Below are 20,807 nucleotides of genomic sequence, written 5' to 3' on the forward strand. Positions count from 1 at the left end.
GATTGTCCGACGGCTATGAAAATTGTGTGGCACCTGTAGCACATCCCAATGAACAAAAACCTCTTTGAAGTGTGTACCCTAAAATAGACAGAAAGTGAGGTATGAGTATTTAAATGTCCAATTTTTGCCAATTTTTGCACATTTACAGGGGTCATACTTTTGCCCACTTCTCCTACACGGTTAACCCGATTGACTTCAAACTTGGGATGTACCATCTCAACACCTGGGACAACATCATTGTGAAAAATGAAAAGTTTTTGATATACTATATGACGGCGGCGGCGCATCAAATTTAGAGTTTAAAAATTCTTACTTCACGAAGCATTGCCGGTTGTACGTTTAATCTAGAGCTACGAAAATTGGTACACATATGTAACAGGCTATGACCTACAAAAAACTCTTTTTGAACCATATGCTAAACCTAACAGGAAGTCCACCATTTTGATTTATTTTGGAACGTGTTGCCATTTTTTTGGCCATTTCATTGGGGTCTTATTTTAACGAACTCCTCCTACAGTGTTTATCCGATCATCTTCAAACTTGGTGTGATTCATCTTAAGATGTTGAAGATGAAAAGTTATTGAAAGCTTTGTATTTCGTCGCACACTGTTGTCATGGCATGCACTGTTTTTAAAGGAAAAAAAATATCCTTAAAGAAGCATTCCCATTTGTACGAAGCAGCTAGAGCTACGAAAATTTGTAGACATATGTAACAGCCCAAGATGTACAAAAAAGTCTCTTGGTGCCCTGTGCTAAACCCAACAGGAAATCCCCCAGGGGCCGGGCATCACATTTTGAGCTAAAAAACTCCTCTTTAACAAAGCATACCCGGCTGTACGTTTCACATAGAGTTACCAAAATTTGTAGAGGTATATAACAGCCCTCGAGGTACAAAAAACTCTTTTTGAACCATATGCTAAACCTAACAGGACGTCCGCCATTTTGATTTACTTTGGAATGTGTTGCCATTTTTTTTGGCCATTTCATAGGGGTCATATTTTAACAAACTCCTCCTACAGAGTTTATCCGATCATCTTCAAACTTGGTGTGATTCATCTTAAGATGTTGAAAATGAAAAGTTAGTGAAAGTTTTTTATTTCGTCACACGCTGTTGTCGTGGCATGCACTTTTTGCAAAGGAAAAAAAATCTTATTAATGAAGCATTCCCAGTTGTACGAAGCAGCTAGAGCGACGAAAAATTGTAGACATATGTAACAGTCCAGGATGTACAAAAAAAAGTCTCTTGGTGCCATGTGCTTAACCCAACAGGAAGTCCCCCAGGGGCCGGGCATCACATTTTGAGCTAAAAAACTCCTCTTTAACGAAGCATTCCCGGTTGTACGTTTCACCTAGCGCTATGATAATTTGCAGGCATACATAAGAGCCCATGATGTACAAAAAAAGTCTCTTGGAACCATGTGCTAAACCAAACAGGAAGTCTGCCATTTTGATTTATGATGGGATTTGTTGCCATTTTTTGTGGCCTTTTTCAGGGGTCATATTTTAACGAACCCCTCCTAAAAAAATTTATCCGACTGTCTTCAAACTTGGTGTGTTTCATTTTAAGATGTTTAAGATGCAAAGTAATCGAAAGTTTTTTATTTTGTAACACGCTGTTGCCATAGCAATGCATTGTTTGTCAAGTGCTGCTTTTTTTTTTTTTATACACGGAAAACTCATGAAACTTTGCAAACACATCAGACTTGTCATGAACATGAATTTTCAGAGATTTATTGTGCAATTTGCAATAAATAGCGCCCTCTAGACATTTTTATGAAGCATTTCCGATTGTATGATTATGCTAGACCTACAAAAAAGTATGTAGCAGCCATTTGCCAAACCAAAGAGGAAGTCCGCTATTTTGATTTTATTTTGGGAATTATACATCATTTTTGGCCTTTTTCATTAAACTTTGCACAGACAAGGCATGGAAAAAACTAACATTTTAAATGGTCCTTGTTCCATGTAACAGTACCCCAACGTGCCAGTACCCTGACGTTCAAGTAACCCAACGTTGTGCTCAATAGCGCCCTCTATGCATTTTTATGGAGCATTTCCAATTGTATGATTCAAGCGATACACAACTAAAGATGACTTGACCTAGATTTGTGAAAACTGGGAGGCATACCTATTAGCTTAAGACCTACAAAAAAGTATTCTGTAGCCGTATGCTAAACCTAAAAGGAAGTCCGCCATTTTGAATTTATTTTGGGAATTGCACACCATATTTTGCGTTTTGATTAAACTTTGCACACACAAGGCTTGTCAAAAACATTTTAGATGGTCCTTGTCCTATTTGACAGTACCCCAACGTGCCAGTACCCCGACGTGCAAGTACCCCAACGTGGCCCGGGTTGCGAGGGCCCTTTATAGCTGCTCGCAGCTCTAGTTATTATTCTTCTTTATTCTCCGCAAACGATCGCGATTTTGGGTACCTAAACATTCACGAAAACTCACCGAACTTTGCACACTCCTCAGGCCCGGCGAAAAATTTGATATTATTAAGTCGTCATAACAATGCGACTTGATAGCGCCCCCTAGCGTAGAAAAATAAAAACCAAGCCCGGCACGTTTGAGCAAGAGCAACAAAAATTGGCAGGCACGTGTAGCACCCCGAGACGCACAAAAAAAGTCTATTGGGACCATGTAGCTAAAATGTACAGGAAGTGAGCTATGAATTTTTTTATGTCCAATTTTGGCCTATTTTGGCACATTCACTGTGGTCATGCTTTTTCCCCCTTTGCAAACATTTTTCATCCAATTGACTTCAAACTTGGCATTTATCATCTCAAGACCTGAGAGAACAACTGGGCAAAAAGTCTTGCCTTTTTGAAATACTATATGACGGGGGCGGGGCATCAAATATTGCCTTTAAAATTTCATTTGTCCAGAAAGAGCAAATGCTTAATAACTCCCATGTTCAAGCTCCAAAAAATCTCAACCTTCTCAGGCAACGTAATAGTCACGGCCTGAAAACATCTATATGATAAAATTCAGTTATACATATAGCGCCACCTAGTGGTTACAATAAATGTCATACTTTACGTTTTTAGCTACTGTGCTGAGCTTGTTGAAGGGATCCATTTGAAAATTGGTCAGAAAAGCCTTAAGATGTTGATCATGCCCCACACCGAATATTGTAACTTTTCGCCAAAGGGCGTGGCCGCTACGGTGACGCAAAGTCTGAAGATTTTTCGTGAAAATAAAAGCTGCATTAACTTGACCGAGATGATCCTATCTTCTCAAAATTTCACACATTTGATGAGAGTCCAGCCCTAAAGACATCTACTGACTTATATTTCATCTAACTGATAAGCGCCACCTAGTGGCAATTTTTTTTCTTACGAATTTTCTTCTACGTTTTTCTCCAAACACGTTAACTGGACCTACCTCATATTTGCTCAGATGAGGGTTTCGGCCTTCATGATGTCACAACACGAAGTTTGTGAGTTTTCGCGAATTGCTGTGGGTGTGGCTAAGCGCTGTTCGCCAAGAAAATAACGCCAGTTTTGAGGGTCTAAACATGCACAGAAACTCATGAAACTTGGCACACACATCTGGCCTGGTAAAATGAGCAATATTTTATTGTTGATTGTGCTATTTTTACAAAAATGACTCAATAGCGCCCCCTAGAAGTTTTTAACGAAGCAGCCCCGGTTGTACGTTTAAGCAAGAACGACGAATATTTTTAGGTGTATGAGGGAGCCCAAGACCTACAAAAAAGTCTCGTGGACCCATATGCTAAAATCAACAGGAAGTGAGCTACGAATTTTTGAATGTCCCATTTTTGACAATTTTTGCACATTCACAGGGGGCAGACTTTTGCCCACTTCTCCTACACGTTTCATCTGACTGAGTTAAGACTTGACCTGGACCATGTCAAGTCCTGAGCCAACGACAGGGGGAAAAATCTTGACCTTTCGAAATACTATATGATGAAGGCGGGGCATCAAAATTTGTGTTTCGCACTGAAAAAGGATATGCTTAATAACTCCCCGGTACATGCTCCAAAAAATCCCAAACTTGACATGTATGTTTATCGTCAAGGTCTGAAGCTATCTCTATGACAACATTCAGTTATATATGCAGCGCCACCTAGCCCTTGAGGCATAAAAAAAAAATACCCCACATACGGTATTTTGTACAAAAAATGTAAACTCATTCTAAGTGTGATAACTAAGTCGTTTATGAATATTCTTTTAGTTTCCACCACTCAAAATGTTCACTGGCATCAGACTTATCCAAACATATATATATTTTTATTTATTTTTGATAGCCTCTGTGGACATTAAAAGCAATATCGTGAATGAAGGATATGCTTAATAACTCCACGGTACATGCTCCAAAAAAAATCCCACACTTGACATGTATGCTTATAATCAAGGCCTGAAGGTATCTCGATGACAACATTCAGTTATAAATACAGCGCCACCTAGCCCTTGAGGCTTATATAAAAAAAAAAACCACATACGGTATTTTGTACAAAAAAATTTAAACTCATTCTAAGTGTGATGACTAAGTCATTTCTGAATATTCTTTTAGTTTCCACCACTCAAATTGTTCACTGGCTTCACACCGATCCAAACGTATGTACGTTTCCATTTTGTTTTATTCATTTTTGATTGCCCCTTTGGACAATAAAAGTAACATTGTGCAATGAGTACAACGAGCGATGATGTATATATACACTTTTACAAAAACTATAAATCAGGGCAACTCATTGCCTAAAAATAAAAAAGGACGCTGATTTTTGCAGGTCTTAACAATCACCAAAACCCGTTGAGCTTGACACACACTGGCAAAAAAAATATTCTACATGTAAACGTTTATTATGCCATTTTCAAAGAAATTTTGCTTCCAATATGCCAGTACCCCAACGTGCCAGTACCCCAACGTGCCAGTACCCTAACGTGCAAGTACCCCAACGTGCAAGGACTCCAACGTGGCCCGGGCTGCGAGGGCCCTTTATAGCTGCTCGCAGCTCTAGTTATTCTTCTTCTTCTTTATTCTCCGCAAACGATCGCGATTTTGGGTACCTAAACATTCACGAAAACTCACCGAACTTTGCACACTCCTCAGGCCCGGCGAAAAATTTGATATTATTAAGTTGTCATAACAATGCGACTCGATAGCGCCCCCTAGCGTAGAAAAATAAAAACCAAGCCCGGCACGTTTGAGCTAGAGCAACAAAAATTGGCAGGCACGTGTAGCACCCCGAGACGCACAAAAAAGTCTATTGGGACCATGTAGCTAAAATGTACAGGAAGTGAGCTATGAATTTTTTAATGTCCAATTTTGGCCTATTTTGGCACATTCACTGTGGTCATGCTTTTTCCCCCTTTGCAAACATTTTTCATCCAATTGACTTCAAACTTGGCATTTATCATCTCAAGACCTGAGAGAACAACTGGGCAAAACATCTTGCCTTTTTGAAATACTATATGACGGGGGCGGGGCATCAAATATTGCCTTTAAAATTTCATTTGTCCAGAAAGAGCAAATGCTTAATAACTCCAATGTTCAAGCTCCAAAAAATCTCAAACTTCTCAGGCAACGTAATAGTCACGGCCTGAAAACATCTATATGATAAAATTCAGTTATACATATAGCGCCACCTAGTGGTTACAATAAATGTCATACTTTACGTTTTTAGCTACTGTGCTGAGCTTGTTGAAGGGATCCATTTGAAAATTGGTCAGAAAAGCCTTAAGATGTTGATCATGCTCCACACCGAATATTGTAACTTTTCGCCAAAGGGCGTGGCCGCTACGGTGACGCAAATTCTGAAGATTTTTCGTGAAAATAAAAGCTGCATTAACTTGACCGAGATGATCCTATCTTCTCAAAATGTCACACATTTGATGAGAGTCCAGCCCTAAAGACATCTATTGACTTATATTTCATCTAACTGATAGCGCCACCTATTGGCAATTTTTTTTCTTACGAATTTTCTTCTACATTTTTCTCCAAACACGTTAACTGGACCTACCTCATATTTGCTCAGATGAGGGTTTCGGCCTTCATGATGTCACAACACGAAGTTTGTGAGTTTTCGCGAATTGCTGTTGGTGTGGCTAAGCACTGTTCGCCAAGAAAACAACGCCAGTTTTGAGGGTCTAAACATGCACAGAAACTCATGAAACCTGGCACACACATCTGGCCTGGTAAAATGAGCAATATTTTATTGTTGATTGTGCTATTTTTACAAAAATGACTCAATAGCGCCCCCTAGGAATTTTTAATGAAGCAGCCCCGGTTGTACGTTTAAGCAAGAACGACGAATATTTTTAGGTGTATGAGGGAGCCCAAGACCTACAAAAAAGTCTCTTGGACCCATATGCTAAAATGAACAGGAAGTGAGCTACGAATTTTTGAATGTCCCATTTTTGACGATTTTTGCACATTCACAGGGGGCAGACTTTTGCCCACTTCTCCTACACGTTTCATCTGACTGAGTTAAGACTTGACCTGGACCATGTCAAGACCTGAGCCAACGATAGGGGGAAAAATCTTGACCTTTCGAAATACTATATGATGAAGGCGGGGCATCAAAATTTGTGTTTCGCACTGAAAAAGGATTTGCATAATAACTCCCCGGTACATGCTCCAAAAAATCCCAAACTTGACATGTATGTTTATCGTCAAGGCCTGAAGCTATCTCTATGACAACATTCAGTTATATATGCAGCGCCACCTAGCCCTTGAGGCATAAAAAAAAAATACCCCACATATGGTATTTTGTACAAAAAATGTAAACTCATTCTAAGTGTGATAACTAAGTCATTTATGAATATTCTTTTAGTTTCCACCACTCAAAATGTTCACTGGCATCAGACTTATCCAAACATATATATATTTTTATTTATTTTTGATAGCCTCTGTGGACATTAAAAGCAATATCGTGAATGAAGGATATGCTTAATAACTCCACGGTACATGCTCCTAAAAAAATCCCACACTTGACATGTATGCTAATAATCAAGGCCTGAAGGTATCTCGATGACAACATTCAGTTATAAATACAGCGCCACCTATCCCTTGAGGCTTATATAAAAAAAAAAACCCACATACGGTATTTTGTACAAAAAAATGTAAACTCATTCTAAGTGTGATGACTAAGTCATTTATGAATATTCTTTTAGTTTCCACCACTCAAATTGTTCACTGGCTTCACACCGATCCAAACGTATGTACGTTTCCATTTTGTTTTATTCATTTTTGATTGCCCCTTTGGACAATAAAAGTAACATTGTGCAATGAGTACAACGAGCGATGATGTATATATACACTTTTACAAAAAATACCAATCAGGGCAACTCATTGCCTAAAAATAAAAAAGGACGCTGATTTTTGCAGGTCTTAACAATCACCAAAACCCGTTGAGCTTGACACACACTGGCAAAAAAAATATTCTACATGTAAACGTTTATTATGCCATTTTCAAAGAAATTTTGCTTCCAATATGCCAGTACCCCAACGTGCCAGTACCCCAACGTGCCAGTACCCTAACGTGCAAGTACCCCAACGTGCAAGGACTCCAACGTGGCCCGGGCTGCGAGGGCCCTTTATAGCTGCTCGCAGCTCTAGTTCTTCTTCTTCTTCTTCTTCTTCTTCTCCGTAAACGATCTCATTTTTGAGGGCCTAAACATTTACGAAAACTCACCAAACTTTGCAGTCTCTTCGTGCCCGGTGAAAAATTTGATATTATGTAGTTGTCATAACAACGCACCTCTATAGCGCCACCTAGCGTAGAAAAATAAAAACCAATCCCGGCCCGTTTGAGCTTACGATTTTTCTTCAATGTTTTTCTCCAACCCCATTAACTGCACCTCCTCATATTTGCTCAGATGAGGGTTTCGGTCTTCATGATGTCACAATACGAAGTTTGTGAGTTTTCGCGAATCGCTGTGGGCGTGGCTAAGCGCTGTTCGCCAAGAAAACAACACCAATTTTGATGGCCTAAACTGGCACAAAAACTCCTGAAACTTGGCACACACATCTGGCCTGGTAAAATGAGCAATATTCTATTGTTGATTGTGCTATTTTTACAAAAATGACTCAATAGCGCCCCCTCGAAATTTTTAACGAAGCAGCCCCGGTTGTACGTTTAAGCAAGAACGACGAATATTTTTAGGTGTATGAGGGAGCCCAAGACCTACAAAAAAGCCTCTTGTACCCATATGCTAAAATGAACAGGAAGTGAGCTACGAATTTTTGAATGTCCCATTTTTGACGATTTTTGCACATTCATAGGGGGCAGACTTTTGCCCACTTCTCCTACACGTTTCATCCGACTGAGTTAAGACTTGGCCTGGACCATGTCAAGACCTGAGCCAACGACAGGGGGAAAAATTTTGACTTTTCGAAATACTATATGATGAGGGCGGGGCATCAAAATTTGTGTTTCGCAATGTAAAAGGATATGCTTGATAACTCCCCGGGACATGCTCCAAAAAATCCCAAACTTGACTTGTATGTTTATCGTCAAGGCCTGAAGTTATCTCTATGACAACATTCAGTTATATATGCAGCGCCACCTAGCCCTTGAGGCATGAAAAAAAAATACCCCACATACGGTATTTTGTACAAAAAATGTAAACTCATTCTAAGTGTGATAACTAAGTCATTTAAGGATATTCTTTTAGTTTCCACCACTCAAAATGTTCACTGGCATCAGACTTATCCAAACATATATATTTTTTTATTTATTTTTGATAGCCTCTATGGACATTAAAAGCAATATCGTGAATGAAGGATATGCTTAATAACTCCACGGTACATGCTCCAAAAAAAATCCCACACTTGACATGTATGCTTATAATCAAGGCCTGAAGGTATCTCTATGACAACATTCAGTTATAAATACAGCGCCACCTAGCCCTTGAGGCTTATATAAAAAATAAAAAAAATACCCCACATACGGTATTTTGTACAAAAAATGTACACTCATTCTAAGTGAGATAACTAAGTCATTTATGAATATTCTTTTAGTTTCCACCACTCAAATTGTTCACTGGCTTCACACCGATCCAAACGTATGTACGTTTCCATTTTGTTTTATTCATTTTTGATTGCCCCTTTGGACAATAAAAGTAACATTGTGCAATGAGTACAACGAGCGATGATGTGTATATACACTTTTACAAAAAAATACCAATCAGGGCAACTCATTGCCTAAAAATAAAAAAGGACGCTGATTTTTGCAGGTCTTAACAATCACCAAAACCCGTTGAGCTTGACACACACACTGGCAAAAAAATATTCTACATGTAAACGTTTATTATGCCATTTTCAAAGAAATTTTGCTTCCAATATGCCAGTACCCCAATGTGCCAGTACCCCAACGTGCAAGTACCCCAACGTGCAAGGACCCCAACGTGGCCCGGGCTGCGAGGGCCCTTTATAGCTGCTCGCAGCTCCAGTTATTATTCTTCTTCTTCTTCTTTATTCTCCGCAAACGATCGCGATTTTGGGTACCTAAACATTCACGAAAACTCACCGAACTTTGCACACTCCTCAGGCCCGGTGAAAAATTTGATATTATTAAGTCGTCATAACAATGCGACTCGATAGCGCCCCCTAGCGTAGAAAAATAAAAACCAAGCCCAGCACGTTTGAGCTAGAGCAACAAAAATTGGCAGGCACGTGTAGCACCCCGAGACGCACAAAAAAGTCTATTGGGACCATGTAGCTAAAATGTACAGGAAGTGAGCTATGAATTTTTTAATGTCCAATTTTGGCCTATTTTGGCACATTCACTGTGGTCATGCTTTTTCCCCCTTTGCAAACATTTTTCATCCAATTGACTTCAAACTTGGCATTTATCATCTCAAGACCTGAGAGAACAACTGGGCAAAACATCTTGCCTTTTTGAAATACTATATGACGGGGGCGGGGCATCAAATATTGCCATTAAAATTTCATTTGTCCAGAAAGAGCAAATGCTTAATAACTCCCATGTTCAAGCTCCAAAAAATCTCAAACTTCTCAGGCAACGTAATAGTCACGGCCTGAAAACATCTATATGATAAAATTCAGTTATACATATAGCGCCACCTAGTGGTTACAATAAATGTCATACTTTACGTTTTTAGCTACTGTGCTGAGCTTGTTGAAGGGATCCATTTGAAAATTGGTCAGAAAAGCCTTAAGATGTTGATCATGCCCCACACCGAATATTGTAACTTTTCGCCAAAGGGCGTGGCCGCTACGGTGACGCAAAAATCTGAAGATTTTTCGTGAAAATAAAAGCTGCATTAACTTGACCGAGATGATCCTATCTTCTCAAAATTTCACACATTTGATGAGAGTCCAGCCCTAAAGACATCTACTGACTTATATTTCATCTAACTGATAGCGCCACCTAGTGGCAATTTTTTTTCTTACGAATTTTCTTCTACGTTTTTCTCCAAACACGTTAACTGGACCTACCTCATATTTGCTCAGATGAGGGTTTCGGCCTTCATGATGTCACAACACGAAGTTTGTGAGTTTTCGCGAATTGCTGTGGGTGTGGCTAAGCACTGTTCGCCAAGAAAACAACGCCAGTTTTGAGGGTCTAAACATGCACAGAAACTCATGAAACCTGGCACACACATCTGGCCTGGTAAAATGAGCAATATTTTATTGTTGATTGTGCTATTTTTACAAAAATGACTCAATAGCGCCCCCTAGGAATTTTTAATGAAGCAGCCCCGGTTGTACGTTTAAGCAAGATCTACGAAAATTTTTATGTGTATGAGGGAGCCCAAGACCTACAAAAAAGTCTCTTGGACCCATATGCTAAAATGAACAGGAAGTGAGCTACGAATTTTTGAATGTCCCATTTTTGACGATTTTTGCACATTCACAGGGGGCAGACTTTTGCCCACTTCTCCTACACGTTTCATCTGACTGAGTTAAGACTTGACCTGGACCATGTCAAGACCTGAGCCAACGACAGGGGGAAAAATCTTGACCTTTCGAAATACTATATGATGAAGGCGGGGCATCAAAATTTGTGTTTCGCACTGAAAAAGGATATGCTTAATAACTCCCCGGTACATGCTCCAAAAAATCCCAAACTTGACATGTATGTTTATCGTCAAGGCCTGAAGCTATCTCTATGACAACATTCTGTTATATATGCAGCGTCACCTAGCCCTTGAGGCATAAAAAAAAATACCCCACATACGGTATTTTGTACAAAAAATGTAAACTCATTCTAAGTGTGATAACTAAGTCATTTATGAATATTCTTTTAGTTTCTACCACTCAAAATGTTCACTGGCATCAGACTTATCCAAACATATATATATATTTTTATTTATTTTTGATAGCCTCTGTGGACATTAAAAGCAATATCGTGAATGAAGGATATGCTTAATAACTCCACGGTACATGTTCCAAAAAAAATCCCACACTTGACATGTATGCTTATAATCAAGGCCTGAAGGTATCTCGATGACAACATTCAATTATAAATACAGCGCCACCTAGCCCTTGAGGCATAATATATTAAAAAAGAACACACATACGGTATTTTGTACAAAAAATGGAAACTCATTCTAAGTGTGACAACTAAGTCATTTATGAATATTCTTTTAGTTTCCACCACTCAAATTGTTCACTGGCTTCACACCGATCCAAACGTATGTACCTTTCCATTTTGTTTTATTCATTTTTGATTGCCCCTTTGGACAATAAAAGTAACATTGTGCAATGAGTACAACGAGCGATGATGTATATATACACTTTTACAAAAAATACCTATCAGGGCAACTCATTGCCTAAAAATAAATAAGGACGCTGATTTTTGCAGGTCTTAACAATCACCAAAACCCGTTGAGCTTGACACACACTGGCAAAAAAAATATTCTACATGTAAACGTTTATTATGCCATTTTCAAAGAAATTTTGCTTCCAATATGCCAGTACCCCAACGTGCCAGTACCCTAACGTGCAAGTACCCCAACGTGCAAGGACCCCAACGTGGCCCGGGCTGCGAGGGCCCTTTATAGCTGCTCGCAGCTCTAGTTTCTTACTTAGTTTTGAAATCCTAAATTAGTTAATTTTAATGCATAATAAGCTAAAATGCTCTAAGAGTCTATGTACACTAAAAAAAAAATCTGATATCTAAACTACACTTAAATGCTTATATCAAGCCATAGTCTTATTTGTCTTGTTTTGAGAATTATATACTTTGCAAGAGCAGAATTTCCAAGATTATTAATCTTATTTTATGATCATTTGTCTTATTTCTCACTTAGTTTGTAAATCTTAAAATTGGTTAATTTTTATGCACAATAAGCTAAAATGATGTAAGAGTCTGACAAGTTATTTTTACTAAAAATAAGTGTCAGATATCATTATCATCACCGAACCATATATTAAGATACTTATTAGCCTTGAGTGTTAACAGCCAGTTTTAAGGACTGTGAGGCTTAAGACAAATATTTTCCACATTTTAAGATGACTAACTAACATCAAAGGGCCTAAACTAGAGTTTCATAAATTAAATTTTCTTATTTTAACATTTTGCAGAATGTACTAACAAGATAAATGGAAAATATAAGTGTGAAAACAATCAAACAAAAGTGCAATATAGTAGGTCTGCTCAATTATGAAGAAAATATCAATCAATTATTTTAGTAATAATTAGGAACACAATTAGGAAGATCATTTCTTTTTGGTAGAAAACAAGAAAATGTTTAAACGTAAAAAAATTGCTCAGACAAATAAAAATATTTGACACTATAATTATGCAAGTTCCCTTTGGATGAAATTAAATTGCATAGTTATTTAAAAAAAAAAGAAAAAAAAAAGGTGCAAATTAGGGGTGTAACAAAAAACGATTTGAACCGGAAATCCAATTTTGAGTTTAACGATGCGAGTGCACCGGCAAGCGGACTACTGTATCGGTCTAAAAATAGCTTGTGCCAGTCGATGGCCCGATCAAGACGTCAAAAATCGGTTTTGTGTTGCTAATATATGAAATCAGGCTGTCTTATAAAACCACCAAAACAGTCCAGCTACTATTGATTCAGTGCCTTAAGAATAAAATGTCTTCCTGGATGAATGAGAATATTATTCACAAGCCAGCTCTTTAAACTGCATTTCCTCGACTCTCAGTCACGCGAGACTTCACCCGGGAAACGGTGTTTGTGTGTGGGGTGGGGAAAAAAAAAAAAAAAAAAAAGTCACGTGAGACTTGTCGCAGTTACACGAGTCAGGGAACGCTTTTGCTTTCGGTTTTGGGAAGCAAGTGTTGGAAGACGCGGACACAACGTGCTACGGCAAGTTTAATGTACAAAGTATGGAAGCGATGTTAATTTTATATGAACAACGTCATGTACAGAGACTGTCAACTGCGAGTACGGCAGATGTACAGACAAGCTGGCATGGAACCGCGGTGTTCAAACCAACGGACAGACAAACAGGACTTCTTCCAGTTGAAACACCCACAACTCGACCAGATAAAAGGTAATAATAACGACCTTAATAACACGATTTATTGTTAAACACTTAAGCCAAGCTGTGTTGTGGAGAATGAGGGCTTTCAGGAGTTGGGACATGATAACAACATTGGCGTCCCCATAAGCTGTTGGTGAGCGCCGCTCATCCGCCGACTTCCATATACCATGGATGTGCGTGTGCTCATCAAATCAGCAAGCGCACTAATACTCAAGTTGTATATATATATCTGTGCTGACGACGGAAGGGTGCGTCATTCAATTCCCTCGCTGTAAACATGCTAACCGATGCTAGCGTGTGTACATGTCAACAAAAACTCGAGTTAAGAGAACGAAATGAAAATGCTACCATGCTGTCCTGGCTCGAAGCTTAAAAAAAGGAGCACGGTCAGAGGTGGATTCGCATGCTGATACAGCACGGACGTAAAAAATAACATGGGATCATGCTGAAGACTGCGGTGAAGTTAGTTTTAGGTCGGATATTCGATATTCGACAGACCAGACATTCGCGATGCCTCCGCCTCCGGGGGAAGCTGCGGGAAAGCCGCTCTCAGGAAGCCGCCTCTACACTGCGGGAAAGCCGCTTCGACGGCGATACGCTCCGGGCTCCCGGGTATTTTCTTGTTTGTCCTAATAAGTATAAAATAAGTGTGGGAGAAGCTCTAAATGCAGATTTGGTGCTTGTGTGGATTAATAAACTCTATCTATCTATCTATCTATCTATCTATCTAATAGGACTGTCTTAGAAAATTATAATATTGCGATAAAGTCCTTTATTTTCTGTAATGCAATTAAATAAGCAAAAATGCCATACATTCTGGATTCATTACAAATCAACAGAAATATTGCAAGCCTTTTATTATTTTAATATTGCTGATTATGGCTTACAGCTTAGGAAAATTCAAATATCCTATCTCAAAAGAAATATTAGAATATTTCCTCAGACCAAGTACAAAAAATGTCATAATCAACAAGATTAAAACAATAAAAGGCTTGCAATATTTCAGTTGATTTGTAATGAATCCAGAATGTATGGCATTTTTGCTTATTGAATTGCATTGCAGAAAATAAAGGACTATCACAATATTATAATTTTCTGAGACAGTCCTCTGTCTGTCTGTCTGTCTGTCTATCTATCTATCTATCTATCTATCTATCTATCTATCTAATTGTAATTGTTTTATGTTAATTAGTTTACATGTAGTAAGGTGGCGCTTTGAAAAAGATATTAATTAGTAGTTACAACTTATGAGTGGAGTATTTTATTAGGCAGATGCATGTAAATTGTGAAAGTTACAAGATTTTGATCATTTGAAATGAAACAAGATATTCAAACCTTTAATGGAGTAACAAAATAATTAAATAATTGTTGAGTTTTCAAATAATCATTGCGCCGCTACACCGAATCGAATCGTAATCCTACTGAATCGAACCGAACCGTTTCATTTTAAAATCAAATCGTCCTTGTATCGGATCGCACCCCATGTATCGAGATGCGCATCGTATCGTCTTGATTGGAGAGATTTACACCCTTAGTGCAATTTTGTATAACATTTTGTATAATAATTGAAATTGTAATTGAATTTCAATCAATTGCACAGCCCTACAACATACAGGACTGTCTCAGAAAATTAGAATATTGTGATAAAGTCCTTTATTTTCTGTAATGCAATGAAAAAAAACTAAAATGTCATACATTCTGGATTCATTACAAATCAACTGAAATATTGCAAGCCTTTTATTATTTTAATTTTGCTGATTATGGCTTACAGCGTAAACAAAACTCAAATATCCTATCTTAAAATATTAGAGAATCATCAAAATTATACTAGTAGGATATTCAACTAACCACTTGAATCGTCTAATTAACTCTTAACACCTGCAAGTGTTTCCAAGTGAATCCAGAATGTACGACTTTTTTTTTTTTTTAACTGCATTACAGAAAATAAAGGAGTTTATCACAATATTCTAATTTTCTGAGACAGTCCTGGTAGCATTCTATTGTAAGCAATTTCCTGGTTTTGTCATACTTACCTAAGCTCATTTTCCCTCTTTCCAGTAAACAGGCTACCAACTCTGTGATCTAGTGGTAGTGTCTACCCTCAGACTCGGAGGTTGTGGGTTCGATCCCAGGCTGAGTCAAACCAAATGCAATTAAAAATGGTGCCATCCCCCTGCTTGACAGTCAACTAAAAATACAAATAAAGAGTGACACTTGATGCTCTGTTTCAGTAGCGTTTTTTGTTGTTGTTGTTTTTTTACGCTTTTAAAAAACAAAAAATATTTAATTTACTTGAAATTAGGCCATTTAATAACCTTTGAAAAAAAATAAGAGCTTATGCTTATTTTAAGATTCAATTGATTGTTTTGTTACTTTAAGTGCATACAGCTTATTTTAATATTTAATTTCCTTGATTTGTTGCTTAGAATAAGTGTTTAAAGCTCATTTTAAGATTAATATAGATCTACACATTTTTCTTATTTCAAGAAATCTAAGTAAAATTATCTTACTGCATTGGCAGATAATTTCACTTGTTTGTCGTAAATTTACACTAAGAACAAGATTATTTTTTTTATCTCATATTAAGCAGACATGTTTTTGCTGTGTGGTGAATGGTAAGTCTATTTACTTGCTTTTGAACTGTACCGCAAGGTACAGTGCAATGCCGGCTGCCAGATTCCACTAAAAAAGCTAAAGTACCTCAAAAAAGGAGAAAATAGTGCCATGGAAACAGTGCCAGGAAAGAAGTGGAAGGAGTCGCTCACTTTTTGTTGACTTGCTAAAGTGCTCAGAGCACTGTAGTTGTTCACCAAGGGACATTATTGCATCTTCTAATCCAACGCAAGCTTTCTGGTACATAAAACGAACGTCGGAATTTCAACTGGCTGGAAATCACTATGTTCATGACTGAGTTGTGCGTTTTGTTTCAAACGGGAACTTGGTTTAACGCGATGATTTTCGATGTTAGCATAGCACGACTTAAGTCTTGTAAAACTCGTAAATCCCCTCAAAATAAAGGTGGAACGTCTGCAACTAAAGTGCAAGATGCAGCCTGGTCAAGTCGTTTCAAGGCCTCAGTATACTTCTGCTTGAGGCCCACGCGGAGACGTTATGGTGGAGCTCCGCTCATGCGTTTGCCTTCCAACTTGTGCGCAATACACATCACAATACACATCGGCGTCTGCTGTGGTTTCACTCCAAGTCGGGCTGTCGCCACAGAGTGGAGATTCCTCTGCATTTTATGACAAATTGAGGAAGTTCAATTGAATTAAGAAACACGAAACAAAGCCGGGGGAAGAGTCGGCTCATCATCGTGGCAATTATTTATTGACAATTTGCACCGGTGTCGGCCGTGAACTCGCCAAAACACAACAGCCACGCGCTTAGCGAACACTTTTTTTTTTTAAGTTGTTGTTGTTTTCCGCCTCTCGTCCCAGGCATATATCCACATGCACAGCCGTGGTCTCCGAGCAGGAAGTCGATTTGCACCACCAAACAGTTGCTTCCAAAGAAACTATCTGGGCGGGGGGCGGGGAGAGAGAGAGAAAAAAAAAAAGCCGAGTACGAACGGACCAATCATGAGCGAGCTATGCCCCACCATCTACGGCGTGCAAGGATTGGCAACTTGTGCACTGCAGCCGGCCACGAGCTACGCGGCACTTAAAATTCATGGCTTGCGTATATCATGTGATCTACGCCGGTCATTAACGCGAGAGCAAACGTCGAGGCATAAATCAGGCTTAAGGCAGCTGCCCTCACCATGTTTGGAGGATTGTCTGTCTGATGGCATTTCATACCGCTTGTCGAGCGTGTGGATCGTTTTTTTTAAACCCCTCTCCAGGTACAGTGTTGAATGAATGGCACAAAGTCCGTGATTTGTTGGTGCTGTTTGGCCGGTGTTGCAGCAACAACGGTGAGGCACTGTCGGCGGAGAATGTTTTCTTGTTTTTTTCTGTATCTTCTTTTTTATACCCGAAATACTTGCATAGTTCGGATGTTGACTTTCTTTTGGGTACTAAATCCACTGTCGCTTCTATCGCCGTCTCCTCTCCTCCTGCTTGTCGCCATTGTCGCCTGTTAGTGTTTTCAGAGTAGATAGCAGTGAGAGTGGAGGGGGGGAGGGGCCGGTAACTAATTAGCAGGAGGGAGGGTGGAGGGCGAGACAGGCTGCGCTGAGCAATGAGTAGCTTGCTGCTTTTATGAAGCAAAACAAAAGTTTGCTTGCTCAAACGTTGGACTTCATCTTTGCCTTTGTTTCTTATTAGATCACTTATTGAATCTAAAATGCATCTCAAATATATGATCACAAGTGGGTTTAGGATTTATTGTAGACAACAGGGCAAAACTAGATATGCATAACATGATTTTGAGCTAATGAGCTGTTTTATTTACCTGATTCCCACCCATTCTGTGGCATGGTCCTGTTTCCACATTCCCTCCATTTGTGTGTCCCATACTGTCAATACAGTAACTTGTCTCAAAGCCTCGAATCTTCACACAAACAGACACAGATAAATAAGTTTATGCAAGCAAGTAAGTTATACATAATGTTTTACTGTAGCCGTGTGTTATACTGTTTCGTTTACTCACCTCACCCCATTCAACATTTTTTGGAGGCAGGGGATAGTGTAATGGAATGTCATAAGCTATTTCCTCCATGAACCATTTGAAGCTTTTGCACCGATGTTCTTGCCTGAGAAAAAAATATATTGACAGCAAAACTAGAGCTTTCATACATGGTATGTAAACAGAGTTAAACAAAAAAACAATCCATTATTCATTCATTATCACAATAAGGTTGATCAAATATGACGTCACATTTTGCTTATTAATTTGCCTGAGTCACCGGAGTCGGACAACATAAGACGACACACGTCCACATCATTTTGGAAGCGAACGGCATCCCAGGCGTGAAATTTCAACATGGTTCAACCGACAAACACACTTTGGAACAGCTTAAAATGGTTGTTGACATGCGGAGACCTCAAAGTGGGCGGAAAGAAAACAGTTTTCGTAGAAAGATAAGATTTATTTTTATGATCAGCTGGCACATGGGTGCAGTCTCTAGATGACTGCTAATATCATGTAGGTTGCTAATTTTCACGGAAACGAAACACACAGAAGTCACGATTTTCATTCAAATATTTTAAGTTTACCATAGGGCTGTTACTTCTGTCTCGTTACTTTTGGTAAAGAGGACTGGTGACACAGACTGATCAACTAGCATGTTGCTGTAGGCATGGGGGTTCTGTAGCGCTGATACTTCATATTCATTTTCACATTGAAGCAGCAGTGGCTTCCGTAGGTGAACTCGAGGTCTTTTTGGTGTTTTTACAATTCACCATGATGCATAGTGGCTAGCATGTTGTAGCAGGCAGCAAGCAAGGCTAACGCTAAGAAAGCGGACGATAAAAATACCTGCAGTCACTAATATTGGTCTTCAGCTGCTGGCCCATTTCCAATGACAGAATGAAGAAAACACACAAAGGTGTCTTCTGTGACATTTTTCACGTAAATCCCTACCGTTTACAAGCTTGAAGCCAGCGCAAACATTCCTCTGGATTCCCCCGGGAAACTCCCTCCATTTTATCCCGGTCACAACATTGCCAGTCACATAGCGGCAGACACCAAAGCAGCAGAGTTTGTGGAAGATATTTATGGTGAAATAGCCAGTCAACTTACAAGTTTTTACTCGTACCAATACACTCGCCGCAGTCGCCTGTCTGTGCAGTGCTCCATTTCTTGTCCAAAACTCAACTGGCCACGCCCGCTCTTCTAAGAATAGTAGTTTGGGGGTGATTGTAATCAGCCCTATTCTGTAGCGGGATTATTGATATAATAAAGAGGGCCTGATAATCTGGTAGTATTGTGCATACCGTGTTTCCTCACCCTTTCATCGGCCTCGCTGTTTTGCGGATATTCATCTGTGATCGTAACTGATTTTCATTTGTAACCCTAATTTTATATATCGCAGGTGTACATCGCTGTTGTGCGGATTTTCTTACTATTTTCCTTCTAAACGGCTTGTCAGCGCCACAAGCCCTATTGCCTCAGCATGGGTGCGTTTCGAATTAATGCTCAGAGATCGCTGCTTTACTCACTCCTCGGAATCTCAGAACATTGCTCAAATGTGCCAATCAGTTATTCACAGTGCAACAAAGTAAGGAGCCAAATACTGGAATGATTGTGGTGGATTTAAAGCACGTAGGGACCACGCACTGCAGCAGTGAAAGGTTAAAGATGGTTGTAAACAATCCTGTCAGCTGTTCAGCACAGCCCTTAAGGATGACCCCATATTAGGGATGTGCCATCTAAGGCACCCCACGATTATATTCGATTACGATTAAGGGTGACATGATTCGATTATTGAACGATTATCACTGTAGGAGCCAATTGTGTATTGGTTAATTAGTAGTGTGTTCTACATATTGTATATTGTCGCTAGAGTCATATTTACACCTTTTGCATATTGGATAATTTAGTTAAAATTAATGGTGAATATTATTTTATGCATATATTCAAATTTATTTGTTTAAAAGTATAAAGAGAAATTGTTTATTTCTTTATTGGAAGTATTTGTTTGCAGCGTCATGTGACTCGCGAATGTGCGTAGATAGAACGGCAACGAGCTGGACATGGGACAGATGAATTCAGCTCATGATAGAAGCGACATAGTTTTTTGACCAGATGATTTGACCTTTTTGGACGTACTTGTAATATTTGTTGTTTTTATTAAATAGTAAAAATCAAGACGTGGTCCTGTCGTTTGCGTTCAAGACTTATCGTTACTCTGGTTTCAAGGGTGTTCGTTTTTGTGGAGTAACACCTACATTTAGTCAAAAAACTCGCAAACAAGCAAGAACCACTCCAGACTGTGAGGAAAAAAAAAAAAGGTGGCTAAAAGAGAGAGCGGGCCGGTCACCGGACGAGAAAGGCGGCTGGATACAAGCCACGGGAGACGCTTGCAAGTAGGAAACGGAATAATCTGTTGAGACGACGAAGCAAGGTAAAGAGAAATCTTTGTGTTTTCTATGCCCGCAAGAAACGGGGTGAAGATAGAAAGCTACGACGAACGAAGCTAAAGCTAACGTAAGCTAGCGCTAGCTGCAACCTAACTAGCTGCACGGAGCCGATGTGACTGAAAACGAAAGCAACAAGTAACTTTCACCGGCGAATAAACACGTCACGACTTTAACTCGTCCATGCAGAGCTTGGCATTGAATGAGAAACTGTTTGCATTTGTTTTTATGAAGAAAAGTAACCACTGAAGTAACGGTGCTTTTGAACGTTGCATGCAAAATGAGCCACTCCGCAAATGATAGAATGGACGAAGAAAGGGAGTTTCAATGGGTGAT

General features: G+C 39.2%; 1 protein-coding gene and 1 long non-coding RNA gene across 9 annotated transcripts in view; one reads left to right on the forward strand and one right to left on the reverse strand.

Moving 5' to 3' along the window:
• Positions 1 to 20,807, reverse strand: part of galnt7 (UDP-N-acetyl-alpha-D-galactosamine: polypeptide N-acetylgalactosaminyltransferase 7) — a 246,524-nt gene that overhangs the window by 89,857 nt on the left and 135,860 nt on the right. For 6 of the 8 annotated variants that reach the window (XR_013284129.1, XR_013284130.1, XM_077525661.1 and 3 more), the window contains 2 exons: positions 18,043 to 18,145; positions 17,845 to 17,943 (listed from right to left, as the gene is read on the reverse strand). Coding sequence is in view for 5 of the 8 variants with exons in the window: in XM_077525661.1 (XP_077381787.1) it covers positions 17,845 to 17,943; positions 18,043 to 18,145 (202 nt within the window). In the remaining 3 variants the exon portion in view is untranslated. Of the gene's footprint in view, positions 1 to 15,485; positions 15,641 to 17,247; positions 17,527 to 17,844; positions 17,944 to 18,042; positions 18,146 to 20,807 lie in introns of those variants that run through there. The other 2 variants (XR_013284131.1, XM_077525660.1) reach the window with 2 other exon arrangements.
• LOC144021418 (uncharacterized) lies at positions 13,219 to 15,670 on the forward strand. The gene is made up of 2 exons (XR_013284138.1): positions 13,219 to 13,461; positions 15,511 to 15,670. It is a non-coding gene; the product is annotated as an uncharacterized LOC144021418 (long non-coding RNA).

The sequence above is a fragment of the Festucalex cinctus genome, chromosome 6 (genome assembly GCF_051991245.1).
Source record: "Festucalex cinctus isolate MCC-2025b chromosome 6, RoL_Fcin_1.0, whole genome shotgun sequence".
Taxonomy (NCBI): domain Eukaryota; kingdom Metazoa; phylum Chordata; class Actinopteri; order Syngnathiformes; family Syngnathidae; genus Festucalex; species Festucalex cinctus.